The sequence below is a fragment of the Enoplosus armatus genome, chromosome 4 (assembly GCF_043641665.1).
Source record: "Enoplosus armatus isolate fEnoArm2 chromosome 4, fEnoArm2.hap1, whole genome shotgun sequence".
In the NCBI taxonomy this organism is placed as follows: Eukaryota; Metazoa; Chordata; class Actinopteri; order Centrarchiformes; family Enoplosidae; genus Enoplosus; species Enoplosus armatus.
Genome location: NC_092183.1, coordinates 16401171 through 16417506, shown reverse-complemented (window position 1 = coordinate 16417506; position 16336 = coordinate 16401171). Strand labels below are relative to the sequence as shown.

General features: G+C 40.9%; 1 protein-coding gene across 3 annotated transcripts in view; it reads left to right on the top strand.

Annotated features, from left to right (window-relative positions):
- LOC139284562 (drebrin-like protein A) overlaps positions 1-15491 on the top strand; it is a 29326-nt gene extending 13835 nt beyond the window's left edge. The window contains exons 2-16 of one of the 3 annotated variants that reach the window (XM_070904872.1): positions 2850-2905; positions 3073-3185; positions 4054-4128; positions 8913-9056; positions 9374-9451; positions 9584-9735; positions 9923-9977; positions 10930-11004; positions 11412-11517; positions 11714-12244; positions 12834-13238; positions 13363-13458; positions 13568-13701; positions 14337-14388; positions 14503-15491. In XM_070904872.1, the coding sequence (XP_070760973.1) occupies positions 2850-2905; positions 3073-3185; positions 4054-4128; positions 8913-9056; positions 9374-9451; positions 9584-9735; positions 9923-9977; positions 10930-11004; positions 11412-11517; positions 11714-12244; positions 12834-13238; positions 13363-13458; positions 13568-13701; positions 14337-14388; positions 14503-14639 (2209 nt within the window). In that variant the 3' untranslated portion in view covers positions 14640-15491. Of the gene's footprint in view, positions 1-2849; positions 2906-3072; positions 3186-4053; positions 4129-8912; positions 9057-9373; positions 9452-9583; positions 9736-9922; positions 9978-10929; positions 11005-11411; positions 11518-11713; positions 12245-12833; positions 13239-13335; positions 13459-13567; positions 13702-14336; positions 14389-14502 lie in introns of all 3 variants that reach the window. The other 2 variants (XM_070904871.1, XM_070904870.1) reach the window with 2 other exon arrangements.
- The last annotated feature ends 845 nt before the right edge of the window (positions 15492-16336 follow it).

Below are 16336 nucleotides of genomic sequence, written 5' to 3'. Positions count from 1 at the left end.
GTGAAGGAATGGGGGTCTATCTGCTCTGTTAGTTGGGAAAGTTGGGAGGCTGCATTACAGTAACAAAGCTGATCAAGTGGTGCAGACAAAAAGAGAGAGAGAGAAAGGCATCCAAACGGCTGACTTGAAGTCTAGAGGGAGAACTGTCCCTCTGCACTACACTGCTGGTATATCCCGTTTATCAATCAGAGGTTTGACGTTATACTCTGTTACAGTAAGTAGTAGTGTAGCAGAAGCACAGTTTTAAAAACATGTCATATCCAGAACTGTGAACTTTTGCAGGCCTTGTCGTCAAAGATAATCCCTTCATTTCATGTTTTACATCCTTTGGCGTATTCACTGAACCAAAGAAATACTGTCATAGCAGATTACATTTAAATTTCAACCATGTAGATAATCTTCCGATAAAACCAGCAGAGGGTTTAACAGTTCTTAAAATGAGACTTTCAGAAAAAGTAGAGAAAATGTTCAGGATGGTAACTTGATAGACTTTATTGTGCCGGTGCACTTCATAGACATGTGTCCTTCCTCAAGGCAGACAAGAAGAGAATGATGGATCTTCCAAATGCTTTAGCAAAATAAAGTTCATTAAAGGGATCAGGTCCTGAGCCTATTTATACTTTTCTAAAACAGATTTCATATATTTCATAGATTTCAACCATTTCTTATTTTGGTTGCTTTTCTAAAGTCATGCCATTTGTAAACCTTTTGGCCTTGTTAGTATCCAAGACAAGGATTAAGTAAAGTCCTGGGGAGAAAAATGCCTGAAAATAGGATCTTTGCAAACTCCATCGTAGTGAAAGCTCTGGTAGAACAAAGAGTCTCCCACAGCACAGTGTATCCTCATGTGCAAGCCTGTTCCCTGTGGGTGGAGAATTTGCACATGCAATTAAGACTCCTTCAGAAGCACAGTGACCTTTGACCTTGACTGCTCTTGAATGGTGACCTTTAGGAATGCCATGAGGACCAAGGATCAGTAAATGTGGATTTGTGACCAAGCTCTGGATGCTAGTAAGACTAATGAGGGAGTGGAGTTTGTTGTTTTTATAGTTATTGTTCCTAAACTGATCCCTGAGGAGACATGAATGATGCGGGTGACACAAAGCTCACGTAATCCTGGAGAATGTTTCCACAGATTGCATTATATTCGGATGAAATCTTATTTCATAATACTTGGTTTTGCTTGATGACATGATAGATATGCGGTAAACGCTTGTCAGCATTATCAGCACAATAAGAAAATGAGAGAGCAGTATCAGCCTGCCTCCTCTCACATGCAAGGCTAGCATGCAGCTTGCTCAATAGGGCGCACAATATGGTTATTGTGTCCTCAGCACACTCACACACACATACTGATTGACTTTAGACGCTCTTTGTTCTTTGGACAAACAGAGACTTGTATCAGGAAAAATAACAGAGTGATTCAGTGATGCTAACTGAGTTAGCTGGCCTGGTGACAGCCTGTATGCCAAACTGCTGTTGTTTTTACTAGTTTCTGTGTAGTACATGGACAACATGTTTTTGAAAAATACTCTCTTTTTCTCTGTCTCTGTGTCCCATTCTCACTGTCTCTCTCTCCCTCCCTCCTCCCGACACACATCCACAAACACGCACACAAAGACCATTCACCTTTGGCCCGTTGTAATAGCTGCTCATGGCCTTACACTCTTGCTACCCAGCTCCAGATGTCATAGACACACCCCCAGGAGTCCTACAGAGATAAATGTACACAGACACACAGTCAGACACAGCACACACACACACACACACACACACACACACACACACACACACACACACACACACACACAGTCCTATACGGCACTGACGATTCATCTCTCTGCAGGCCACCTCGTGAAGTCACTTACACTCACACACACATCTACCCCCAGTTGTGCTTCAAACACACACACATGAATCAGGATTGTGTTATAAGCATGTCATGTCAGATAGCACATGGGTATCATTTTGGACTCTGAACTTGTGTTACAGATGACAGCCAGGAAGATGTGTAGCATAATAAGTACCACAGTAAGAATATCATTTGTCTTTTGGTTTGTTTCTGTTGGGTTGATTATGAAGTCACACATTTCTGTCTTGGAGATTCTGCAACAAAGCTAACAAACACTGAAATCTAGCCAACTCAAAACACTAAGTCACTCTGCACTTAGTTTGTTCAGTGGAGTTGTATCTCAGTGGTCTCATGGAAACACATCATTGTGAGTTGTTGAGTTGCCACAGTGACCTGCAGTTTTACACACTGAAGGGTGCGGTAGGACATGTTTTCACCTGCAAAATGTCAAAAACCATGTAGCTGGGAAACAGCACTGGCTGCATTTATTTCACATTCAAGAGCCATCCATCTACGAGGAAAACACTATGAATGAAAGTTATTGTGCTGCTGGGTGCCTTCTTGTTTTACATACAGTATGTACTGTAAATGCCTCTGGGAAACAAGGGCAGGAAGGGAGATGGAAAGGAAAAAAGTGTGTCACAGTTGAAGAGAATTCATTTTTGTTGGTGCATTGTAGAGATACTTTGCACTGCAGGGAAGCTTTTTATGATTTAGACAAAGCATGTGCAGTAAAACATCTGGCTATGCTATGTGTGCGTGCCTGTGTGTGTCCCCTGTGCACAATGAAAGACTGAACACATGGCGTAGCCAGCTGTCCACATGCCCATGCTTGGGTATGAAAGGTTTGGATGAGCTATTACTCTTGGGCATACAGAAATCCAACAAGTAGTCGTTTAGTCCAGAATATTTAACCAGCATTTTGTTGACACTCAACATTACAAATCTGTCTGTCATGTCTTTGTCACCCACTTTGTGTGTGTCTGCATGTCCACAGGGCAATATTCACATATGATGGAGTCACCAACAAGCTCAAACTGGCTGACTCAGGAGGTAAGGCGGACTGTCATGTGGTATGTTCCTTCGAAATGCACATTTTAAATTTCTAAGCCCTACAAAGAATGAAACTTGTCTGCTTCTTCACTTCTTCAACTCTCCATCTCTCTGCTTTTTCCTTTGTTCCCTCCAACTTCTCCCTGTCTCTGTCTGTTTTCTAACAGCGGGCGGTGTGGCAGAGCTGGCAGGGAAGTTTCACATCTCCAAGCCTCAATACGGACTGTGCAAAGTGGGAAACATGGAGACAGGAGGCCCCCGGATCGCTCTGATCAGCTGGGTGAGTGGCAGACAGACTCAGTGGGGCTTAGCTTATGTAAGCACGGGCCTATCATGTTAAAGAAACACACATAGCAGCACAAATGACCGAAACACGCATGTATGCTTTGCACATATGTGAAAATATAGATAATGGGTTTAACATCTTAAGTGGTCACATACAGAAAAAAAACTATGCACTCATTAATCTGTAAATGCTCTGGAGAAAATCCTGAAGTACTTGGCTTATTCACATTCTATGGTCGTGTTTTCACACAGGCTTATTTGGCGTCTGACATGTGGGGAAACGCTGCGAGAGTGTGTTATTACGTCATTGTAGTACAAAAGTTTATGAATCACAGGGCAAGCAGAGCGTATGAATACTCAAATGCTTATTTGGACATCTGATATTTGTCAGACAGTTGTTAAATGACTCAGAATGTTTTTCTTACACAGAGTTGTTGTCCTGTAATAAACTGGCAGGTTGCCATGGCCTCTGATTGGTTGAAAATCCACCTTTTCCTCAACATAGATAGAATCTCATATCCAACCATAGAAAGCCATATATACGCACATGTTCTGGTTATGAATTAGTCCAAGAAACAGATGCTGAGAGATGGTCTACAAAGAAAATCACAGTACACATACATTATTTGCATATTTATAAGATGATGCAGCATAGTTCTATGATGATATGCTGTAAATTGTGCTTCATAATGGCTTAATATATCAGCATTTATGTTTTCAGTGTATCAGCTACAGTTAGTTAGACTCAACTACAGCAATGCGAATCCTGTTGTTCCTCAGCCTCTCTTCCTCCTCTTTTTTTAGTCCCCACTGAGAGAGGCATGATATGAATGTAAGTGTCTACATCCTGTGTTTGTCTGCAGGTCGGCCAAAATGTGGAGGACTACCGGAGGACAGAATGTGCCAGCCACCTTCCAGCCATCAAAAGCTTCTTCAAGGTGCAGTAGATCAAGAAGCTTAATCACTCATCACTAACCTTTGGACATATCCTAATGTGTACTTCACCCAGTGGTTTGTCTGTTTGTTTGGTTTCCCCACTAAACTGTGCATTAAAGATGGCAATCATTCCAGCTCTGACATTTTTAGCATTGAGGAGGGGCTGAAGAATTACAGTACATAAAGATTATAATCATAATACCTGGTACTCTTTTTATTTTCCCAAATGCCTGCTATAGAGAAAAGGTTGTGTCCCGTTCTGTTATCCCTGGACTCTAGACTTTGTGCTCACAAACTCTATATTTACACACACTAGTTTACTTTGTATTGTTGTGAGAGTTTCCTGTCCTCAGTCCACTTCCTGTTCTATTGAAGTGTTGGTCCTGCGTTCGATTGGCCGATCTGCCATGTCGCTACAGGGGGAGACAGCTGAGTTTGGGGTTGAAAATCTCCATTGTTTGTGGTGCAACCCGAAGTCACATCACAAAGTCAAGCGGTGACAGGAGAGACGGGAAATAGAGGGAATAGAGAACTTATGTATATTTTTATGATTCTGACGTGTGTGTGTGTACAATATATGAGAAACTCATATATTACACCATGTTGGTTGCGACTTCTCCTCTCCATCTGTGCCCCTCAAACTGTGTTTATTTAGCGTTTCAGTCTAACAAGGAGGTTCAACTGACCCCTAGGTTTACTAGTTTCCATATAAAGGCATCACCCGGCCAACTGCAGAAGCATCTGTGGAATGTTTGTTGTTTTTTGTCTCTTTTTTCTTGAAGTGAATGTTGAGTTTGGGATTTTGTGAGCCACTGTCTGAAAGCCCCTAACCCCTCGATGAGACGTGTGTGAGTGTGTGTTTGAGTGTTTGTGAGCACCCTTGGGCCTCTGTACATTTTCATATGGGATTTCAAAATTGTAGAGAAATGATTACATGGTCAATAGAGTCTCTCCATCTGTGAATTGTGGGAGAATTGTGACCTCTAACCTTAGCAAATACACACACACACATTTACATTAACGGCCAGACCTGTGGCATGATAATGCAATTAACCTGCGGTCACTACGGTGACTGCCAACCCACTTCTCCGTGAATACGACAAGAAAGGGAACTGAGGCAGTTTATTTTAAATCAAGACCAAACTGTTATTCTGACAGCTGACACTGTAAAAAGAAGGTACATTTAATTTTCCATTAGTCAGCAGCACAAACTTAGATTTATTAGTTAAAGGTAGTTCAGATGAAAAGAGAACATACCGTATCACCTTCCACCATGGACGTCATGGCCAAGCATGTGGATTGCATTTGCAGAAATATCCTGACCTAAAGACTGTGGTGATGATACATAACTCTGCTATCCCGTCCTCTGTTCATTCTAACTTTGCCAGCAGATGTGACCTCATTCGTAATCGTTTTTAATCACATTTTCCCATCACATACGTGGTTCATGAACAAAACAGCTCTGTGAAAACTTGCTTCATATGCTGGCAAATAATAATTCAAACATCATGGGAAGCTTGTAAAACAGCACAACAGTCTGCGTCATACCTCTTGTCTGGGAAATCATCTGGGGTTGGTGTGTGATAAATTCTTTAAAAATGATTTGTCAACCGGTTTGTTTTATAGTTGTATGTCAGTCTCCAGTTGTCGGGGAATGTGGCATTTCACAGCCACCTGGCAAAAATGAGCAGTCCAAGAAGTGACACTATAGAAGTTAATATTTATACCAACTGATACCAGTGTTTGTATTGTATTTGACCTCACAAATGTCTGTTGCTTCAGAGATGACAAATCACTTCTATCGCATGCTCCATACATTGATTCAGCAGAAAATCTGTCAGCAACAATTTTTGGGTTTGGGTTTACTACATTGAGTAAAGGACATGCAAAACAAAGACAAAGTCAAAGACATGGCATTACATGATGTATTGATGAATTAGGATATGTAGGATAGTTGCCAATATTAATTATATCATCCACAACCTTGCATTGTTGTATTTTACTGTTGTCCACATTTAGCAGAAAATAAACAGATGCTGCAGCCTTCAACAAACCTGAGCTAAATTCCTACTTGACCTTGTCATGACCAAGAAACAAAACTACTAAGATAACTGACATGCGTTGATTGATGATAATAACTTGGGGCTCAATTTGCTTGTTTTCTTAGAGTCTTGGCTTTCATTGTCTTGGATAGAGTTAGTTAGAATTTCCCTTGGCGTTTTGTTAGTTTGTTATTTGCTTCCTACCTTCTCTCTTTCCTAGTTTTTTTTTTTTGTCTCTGTCTCTCTGGCTTGCTATGCTGCATGTCCCAGCTGGCAGTGAGAGGGTTTTGTTAAGGCGAGTCTGCAGCAGCAGATTTGAGTGTGCTACATACCGTACTCCAGTGTACAGGCATACAGTGTTATGAAAAGTAAAATATGAATAGGGTGCAGATGTTCCCATTGTTCTACATTTCCACTGAAATAATAGCAGAATAAAGTTGAGTCAGAATGGCTGTGTGTGTGTTGAGGGGCACTGGATGTTGATACTGTGAAGGTAGATATGAGAGTATCTGATATACAGTAGTCAGATATGAGAGAGCGCTGTAAAAATGGAAATGAAGACATAGGAGAAGTTGAATAAGTAATAATAATATGTTTTAATTTTATAAAATGCATCTTTAATTAATAAAATATATTATAAGCATAACCATATTTGGCCACATGACAGCCTTGCACAAGGCCAAATGTCTTTTAAGGTGGAGCAGGAGGATTGGATTGCAAACAAGAAAAGTACTTCTACTGTAAATAATAAAGCAACATGTTCGGGTGAAAGCACTAAACCCTGAAGCACTTTAGATCAAATCTTTCACCTCGCCCTGACACACACTTGAGAACAGAGGCTTTAGTTTCATGTCAACCAACATAGCCCTCTATTGCTCCTTCTATCTTATTTCAACTTACATTATTTTTTACATTTAAAGGAAAGTAAAAGTTTTCAAAACAGTAAGTGTGTAACAAAATCTAAATTCATAATTACATTATACATATTTACCACAAATGACCCATCAATCAACCGTGTCAAACTTCTGCACTTGAGTATCCCCACATCCACCTACTGCTTCTCACAGTCTGAACAACTCCTGAGTAGCAGAGGTGCAGTATGAAGCAGTTCGGTTCCACAGCACACAGTTTGTGCAGAGTTGAGTTCAAATTATATCGAGCTGGTAACTCTCAACCTGTCACATCACCTTGTGCTCCTTTTCCTCCCAGAGAGGGTCTATTCTTACACCCATAGCTTTGGGATTTTCAATGTTGCCATGGTCATGAATGCCACGAATCCTGAAAACATGGTTGGTTCACATGCAACATCCCACTTGGCCGTTATACTGAGATTTCCCTATGAAAACATGTAGGGCACGGATAGAGGTGATTATGACACATTTGCCTACATAGAGCAGCTTACTATTGAAGCTACTTACTTGAAGTAAGTTTCATATAGAAAAAATGCTTTCGGATTGCCACTTCATTACATTTACAGCAAAGCATGTAATGGGGTTGAAAAAGGGTGAAAAGAACAAGGGGAAGGTGAGAGACTGAGAGGAGGGTAGGTTATTTAATCTCAAACACATATGATTTACATCTTAAACAAGATGATAAAAAAGGTTTTGCTGTGATATATGAAAGTCTCCCGGCCATGTTATATTATAGAAAGAGTTATGAAAAGGGTGTGATTTGTGAGCAAACTGTTCTTCTGCCTGCTTTATATGAACTACCACACAGTACTGTGAGCACATTTATTTTGAGTATTAGTGAGACTAACCCTGGCAGTTTTTGTACCTCCTGTACTCGATGAATTACAGTACATAAGGATGCAGGGCTGGTGTCAGTAATGGGCAAACATGGTGATTTTCTACTTGCACTTTGTAGAACAGTGCGCTATGCTAGTGGGAGCTTTTGCTCTAGATTGTGGTTCTGTCTGTTTCCATGATTTTCCCAGCATCCCTGGCAGCACTGTGGACTGCTTGTGTGTGTGTGTGTGTGTGTGTGTGTGTGTGTGTGTGTGTGTGTGTGCAGTTGGCAGTGACAGCTGGAGTGATATGGATTATACACTGCACTGACATGTATTATGGGGCACATTGAATGCTCTGTTCAGTGTCAGTGTCAGTGTTGTCACTCAGATAAAGCTGTGGTTTCCTGTCGGAGGCTGACAGACCTGGCCCGCCGTCAACAAGCCTGGACTTACTCTCCGTGGAAATCATTCTGAGGTCCTGGCCACATACGCATACATGCATGAGTTCAGCCCATGTTTAACACCTGTCTGTCCCATAGAAATAGCAGCAGTGGAACACTATGTTTTGGTCTGTGGTTGTTGAATATGATCAGTCAATAGGCTCTGAATCTCCCTTAAGCTTCCAGGTATTGAGCAACTTTTCCCCATCTCCCCCTTTGCTATCTGTACCCATCCAAACCAATGCATTCCTCTCTTCATGCTAAAGCCAGGGAGTATTTTTGTTCTCACAATACTTTACAGTAACTGAAGCAGTTGCACAACTGTTTGGCTCCAAGTTTGCATAACTCCAAGTCAGACCAAGAGAAAACCACTAGAGGTGGTGTGTGTACTTGTGTATGACTTTGTAGTCTTTGTGTGTGGTTGTGTGTGTGTGTGTGTGTGTGTGTGTGTGGTTGTGTGTGTGTGTGTGTGTGTGTGTGTGTGGCTACAGTACAATTTGTAAGGGTGGATTAAATTCACATCTGTCTTACTCTACTTGCCATCTCTTTTTCATTCCCTGCCTTCCATGCTTCAGGAAGCACATGCGTTCATTAGTGCAGAGAAGGTGGATGATGTGACAGAGGAGAAGGTAAAAGCAGAGCTCAGCAAGGCCCAGGCCCAAACTTCCACACAGTGGGTGAGAAGGAGCTCCAGGTCTGCGGAAAAGGAGGAAATAGTGGTGAGTCTCCTGAAATACCTCATATGTCCATCAGATGGAGACAGAGTCTTTCACATACACACTGCCAGAATTTGAGGTAGAAACTCGGTTTTGCAGGTTTTCCTCACAGTGACTTTAGTGTTTTACTTTCGCTTCCATTATGTTTATTCAGTCATGCGCATTTAATTAAATAATATGGCGTTTGAAACGGTTTTAAGTTTAGTTAGTGAAAATGATACATTATAATACAGTGACATAAAATGGCTCTTCATGCATTATAGGAAAGTTTAACAATTTGTGTTGTGTCTGTATTTACTATTCATTTGCTTTTCTTACAGGGCACAAACTACAGAAAAACTAATGCCGCAATGGAGATGAGACTAATAAACAGAGACTCCTTCTGGGCACGTGCAGAGGTATGCCTATGAGAAGTAGCCTTCTCTCTGTTTTGCCACAGTTGAATGTTTACTGCCATTTAGAGAGCTATTTCTTTTATTTGAAAGTGAAATGAAAGTATAATATACTCTCCCATTGTTTCCCGTTTCCAGCGTGAAGAGGAAGACAGGAAGGAAGAGGAGAAGAGACGAGTAGCAGAGGAGAGACGCCGACTTGAAAGAGAAAGAGTTTTAAAGGAACGGAGGGATGCAGAAGAGAGAGACAGAAAGATGAACGAGAAGCTACAGATGATTGAGGAGCAGAGGTTGGAACAATGTCTGTTTTACTGTCAAGAGTGCCCTCTAGTGGCTGTATTTTGTATAAATTGGAAGAACAAAGTCGATTGCAGTAGATTACAGTGAGATGTGCACAGTAAATACACTGTATTTTGGACAATGATTTTTGGATAATAATAATAAGTTGTACTGCTTTATTTGTTTTTTGTCTCACAGAAGAAAACAGGCAGAGCAAGAAGAAGAGCTGCGCAGAAAAGAGAAAGCAAGATGGGTGAGTGAAATTATGTGTATATCTTGCTAGAATGTAAAAGGAAATGGTCAAGCCATGTTTTGGAGTTTGGTCAGACTGACAGATTAATGTCAGGCTGTGTGAGGTCAGATCCTGAAACTGTAATTGTTTCTGAGGACATTATAACTGACCCTTTGATTCATGTAGGGGCCACCCTTGTCTGCCACAACATCTACTGATGTGCAGAGACTAATGGATTTGCTGCTACATGAACAAAGCAAACAAATGCTACATGGACTGATTTACATTTGCAAGGAAAAGTGGACTATGTACCCGCTGCTGATCATTCAGTGTATAATGACATATTTAAGGGGCTATACAATTGATGAGAACTTAATCGTGTTACACTTAAAGCCAAACAAAGGAACCTGTCACTGAATCCTTGTCACGCACTCTGAAAGGTTGCCATATAAATTGCTTAAAATAGCAAGACATGACAGACTTCTTGACATGCAGTTATACAGTATGCGAAATGTGCAAATTTTAGCTTATATATCAGATGTTATTGTAAACGAGAGGAAGAGAAAAATGCGTTCCTCACGAGGGTTAAAAGTTAGCTCTGGCCTTTACGTGAGGCTGTCTCAGAGCTTGGTGATGAGTGCAGACTGCTTACAATGTGCATATATTTGTGAGAGGTGAGTATAAGGGTGGTTATACTTGTGTGTAGTGAGGGGTCTGCAGATGTCAGGGATGCCTAAGAGAAAAGCTAAATAGTACTTGCAAGGTATTTCTCTGTGTCAGAGCTTACTGGTTACTGGTGGTCGCCATATTCGAAATGGGCACAGATTTCTGTATCATTAATTAGAGCAAAATGTTTCACAAGTCTCAAGTGTCTCAAATACTTCAATTGTAAATGAAGAGATTAAAAGCATTAAAATGTGTGTGTGTGTGTGAATATGTAAATATGATTGCTGCTGTGTTTGTGCACTGACAGGAGCAGCAGCAGAGGGAGCATGAGGAACATATGAGGGCTCGTCTTAGAAGGAGTGAGTCCATAGAGAAAGCAGCAGTAAGTGAATCTTAGACTACCAACAATACAGCTAACATTATTTAATATCGCTTCGAACTAGCGCTTCGAAGAAAGAAAGAACTGAGTGAGCTACATATTTATCATTAAAATGCTGGATTTTTGCTCCAAAATCTCAGTTAGCTAAGTCTGTTTTAACCTCCTAAGACCCAAGCTCTATCTTAATTTCTCTTTGCTATTTGGGCTTATTGGGACCTGATAAGTATAAAAACTAAGCATCATCTGTTGACATGATGTGGTTCCGCATACGGGGACAATTTTGAATTTCCATATAAGCAGAATTAAGTATTATGGTATAACCCAAAATGTGATGTCCACGCATGTGGATGCCAGGTCTTAGGAGGTTAAACATTTAAATTTCTTGCTTATGTACGTTACTTGACCTGCAGGAGGCAGCCGCATTAGTGTCCCAACGCTCCATGAACCCTCGGGAGTTCTTCAGGCAGCTGTCATCATCGTCACAAAGTCCCACCAGCCCTGGATCTTCCCGCACTGGTATGTACACTGTGTGAGCTTGAACAGAGAGTGATGCTACCATATTCACATTCACTCGAAGGTCCAGACGAGGCTCATTGAAACGCAAGGATCAGCCTTGGATTGCAGTGCATGCAGTTTGAAGTTTTTGGTTGTACAAATGTGTATTCTTTCCGTTTCTGAGCTACTCACAAATGGTTGTTTTCTTTCTCTCCAGGCAAACCATTAAGACGATACCAACGCAGCCTGACAGACACAGCCTTCATCTTCTCTAAAGCAGAAGAGAGCGCGACAGCCTCTCCTCGCAGTTCTCCCCTGGTATCCCCCTTCTCCTGGGCTCCTCCCTCCCCCGTCTTCCGTGCCACGTCTCCCCCCACGAGCCCTGTTTTCCGCCCTGTCACATCTCCGCAAAGGCCCAGAGCGCCCATGTCACCGCCCACATCACCTCTTCGCCCTGCCCCTCCAGTCTCGGCCCTGCCCAGCGTTCCACAAACTAACAACCAAGCTCAGGCTGTTGTTGAGCCCAAACCCCCATCACCCACTGAACCTTCTGCACCTCCGGCCTCCCCTAGTCTCTTGGCTTCCTTGTCCCCCAGTTTAGTAAAAAACAACCCCTCTCAGTCACATCCAGAGGCCCTGCCTGCATCACCCCCAAATACCCCAAACCAGCCAGAGCACTCAATGTTCTGCTTCGAGTCTCCACTGGTTCCTACAGCTGCTCTTCCAGAGAGACCACAGCTAAACACAGGTAGGGTAGAACAGGACACAAAGAATTATATTGGGATCTGATTATACAATGGTATTATATTCTTTCTTTTTGAAGTAATATGCGGAGAAGCTCTCATTATCGCAAAAACAACAAAAAGGCCCATTCATGGTGATGATGCAGTGTGAAGAAGAGCATATTACTCTGCTTATTACTCGTTTGTTTGCCAAAGACATTAATCGTTTGACATTAAATATTGGTTGTTAAATATTTTATTACAGGCTAAAGTGACTTAGATGCTTTTGCCAAAAACTACTCCACATACTTCAGACTGTGTAAAGCAGGCCAGGGACTATGAATCAGAGGCCTGTTATACAGAAATGACAGAGCTCAGAATATTTTTACAGTCCAGTCACAATTAAATATTCCTAAAGTAACCACATGTACTCGTAGTCGTGCCAGGCTTAAATGTAATGTGCACCCAGAGAACCATTCTTTATAGTTCAGTTTTTCTACCCCAGACATACAAAGTCTTCATGGACACTTTTACAACATGTAAGCTTATCAAATGCACAGTTGTGTTTTTAATGATATATTATTTTCCAATTATTTTATATTTTCCAATCAACAGACCTCAACACAGCTGCTCACGTGCACACTGAGCTGGTCACTGACACCGGCTACAAAGTACAGGCTGTACTGGTGGAGGAGGATGAGGATGAGGATGTGGAGGAGCACGAGGAAGATGTAGCTGAAACACAACCACAGCCTTGTGCTGTTACTGCAGAACCAGTCAAGACTGAGGCAGAGGAGCAGGAGCGAGAGGAGGAGGACAAGGAGGAGGACAAGAAGGAGGACAAGGAGGAAGAGGAAGAGGGATTAAAACAGGAAGCTGAGCCTGCATCACTGGTGGAGCCAGTGGAGGTGGTGCAGGAAGAAGAGGGGGCAAAGGAAGATGGAGAGGCGAATGACCAATCAGCAGACAGTCAGCAACCTGCAGAGCCTGCAGAGAAAGAGGGAGAGTCAGCAGTCATAGGTAGCCCTCTTGTTCTTGTATCTTGTTATTGTGACTTACATTTTATAAGGAGTATTGTTGCATTAATTAATTATTAACAATTAATTATGTTACACAGATTACAACCAAGTCACTGTTTCAGAAGCCGAACCAATTTGTCATGAAATCAAACACGAGACAGTCGTCCTGTCAACCAATGGCATCACAAATGGAGAGGACACACAGGAACACAATGGCATAGGTTTGACATCAGTTTAAACAATATTATACAATATTCGGATTATTCATTTAAAATATATTCATTCATTCTCTGTGCTGGGTGGACTGTGAAAAATGCTTTTCACACACAGAGCGATCTTTGAGTCCATCTGACACAGAGCTCAGCTCACCGGAGCTGGCTGTGTGCTACGATCTTCACGGCACGGCAGAGGAGCATGACGTCGTTGAGGATAAGGAACAGGAGATCTCAGAAAATGGACAAGAGGTATGTATTATATTATATTTTTCTTATTGTCGACAAATCCCCCGAAAAGACTAAAACCAATGATGTGTTTGTCTGTCTTTCAGTACTCTCTGACATCCCTACCCTGTCCGTAGCTCTCAGCCCCAAGCCCATTGGTTCCTAATGAAGATGTAGATCTGGGTCACAAACATATTGTTTCATTTTTAAAAATGGCTCAGTAATTTTCTAAACATGTTGGGTACTGTAGTTTTCAGCAAACTTTACTCAAACAGGAGTATATGGTGCGTTTGTTGGGGACTATTTTCAGCAATGGATTTATACACATTCGGTTTACTAGTGAGTATTTGCAGCAGCGGGACAGTGTATGTGGGATTTAGAATAAACTATAATGCCCATGTTCATAGTAATGAAAGAACATGTCACCCAGGTTAAAGGTGTCGCTCAGCGATGTGTTTTTAACAATTGACGTTTGTGGCACAGATTAATAAAATATATCAGGCTTTGTCACCAGCCTTATCTTTTAAAATTTAATTTCATATGAAGGAAGTTTCCAATGATTGAGAATGATTTCTATTCTGCCTTGTGAATTTAAATTAAACAAGACGTGTATTTCATGATTACAGTCTTTCTCTGACTCCATTTTTTCTCCTCTTCAGGTTTTAGCCGAGCGACAAATGTGCGTCCGAGCTCTGTATGACTACCAAGCAGGTAAGCTGCCATTTAGACGATAATCACCACACATGTGCACATAAAGTGCATCCACTTACAGTAATTACACTGTGATTAGTGGGTGTTCACCATGTTATCTTGCGGTTCCCACAGAGGATGAATCCGAGATCTCCTTTGAACCCGGTGACATCATCAGGGACGTGGAAACAGTGGACAAGGCCTGGTGGAGGGGGTGGAGCAAAGATGGCCGCCAAGGCTTGTTCCCTGCCAATTATGTGGAGACCATATAGGCAGGCAGAGACACACTAGCACACACAGACACACATACACACACACACACACACACACACACACACACACACTCAGGGACACCATCTCCCCTCACTTTTGTGCATGTTTTTACCTTAATCCTCCCACTGAAACTTTGTACTCTCTATTTTGTAGGAAGGATAAAGAAAAATGTGACTCCCTATTTTGTAGACAGAATAAAGAAAAGTGTGACTCTCTATTTTGATATTTTTTTTTGAAAAGAACTAAGTACTCTCACAAGTGTGCAGAAATTACCCAGCCTCATTTTCTTGGATAAAATAGCGGAGACCTTTTCCTGGACCAAAATAACTTATTTCCTTTTGAGATACAGCAGGAATGTTGGTGGGAGGGATCAGATCACGATGACAAATGATCACAAACTTGCTTTTCTTGTAAGAAACACAAACAGATTTTTATAGTGTATAGTCATCTTTTTGATCCGCACATATAACAAGCGTTCCATTCTGCCCACCGTTTGCTTTGTGTGTTACTTTGCTAAAAAATAATTTACTGCTCTTGACTGGTATATATAATCAAGATACATGTATCAGACATCATCTTATAATCATCTTCCTGTATTTCCTGAGTTATTTTGTTGCACGATATTTGTTACTGACAGTCTCACAGCATATTTTAATTACCCAAACCAGAAAAGCAGCATAACAAAAGATAAACAGACAGAGGAAATCGGCACTGTATTGACACGTGTATTTTCTTCATATGGTGATGTCCTTCCACACATTTTGTGATTATTAAGTTTTCCTAGACTTAAAGAAATTAAAGCATTATGTCGATACACATATGATATGAAAATAAAAATCTTCCAATTTTAATCTTCTGTAGTATCTTAATACTCTACACTGTATATAAGAATGTATAAAAAAAAAGGTCAAAGATCTTTTCTTTTTCTGTACTTGGCTTGTATGTTGTATGCTTGTTTAATGGTATGTATGTTCTTTGTATTTACCCCAAACTTACAAATATATAGCATCTACAAATTCAAACTCCTTTAAAATGTTTGTCTCCTGCTTTATTCTTCACATTTACAGTTTTCAACAACCAAACCGAAACTCACAATTGATATTGTCATTACCGACAGCTGTATTTTTGGTGTCCATGCTCTTTCAAATATTCATTTATAGCATCTCTAATGGAAAACATTTAATTGTCTTCCTTTTAAGGGAAGCACAGTGTTTCTAAATAACAACAAATGTCCTGTCAGACATTTTGCAGGAACTCTAAAAGTGTCCTACATTGTACAAAATAAACATTAAATAAGTTAGGTACGTTAGATATTTACTACTTTTAAATAAAGCAATAGAAAAATAAGAAATATAATTTTCACAGCACACTCAGCCATCGGGTAGTATTCCTACAGACACACTAAACAACAAATTTGATTGATTGGATTGTAGTGCTGCACTTGCACCTATAGGTGGAGACATTGCCTTTTCCAATTTGTCAGTGACAACATTATTGAGAGAGAGCGCACTGAAATGAGCAGATTCCTCAGGACAAAAGGCAAAATATTTTGACAAGCAGAGAGGAGGCTCATTGTTACACACATTTTAGAAGCAGGATATCCAGACATTTCCAAAGCTAAAAATTGCTAATGCTGCTACACCTCAAACAGGATTTTCCCCTAGGGTAATAATGATTGATTGAATATGACATTAAT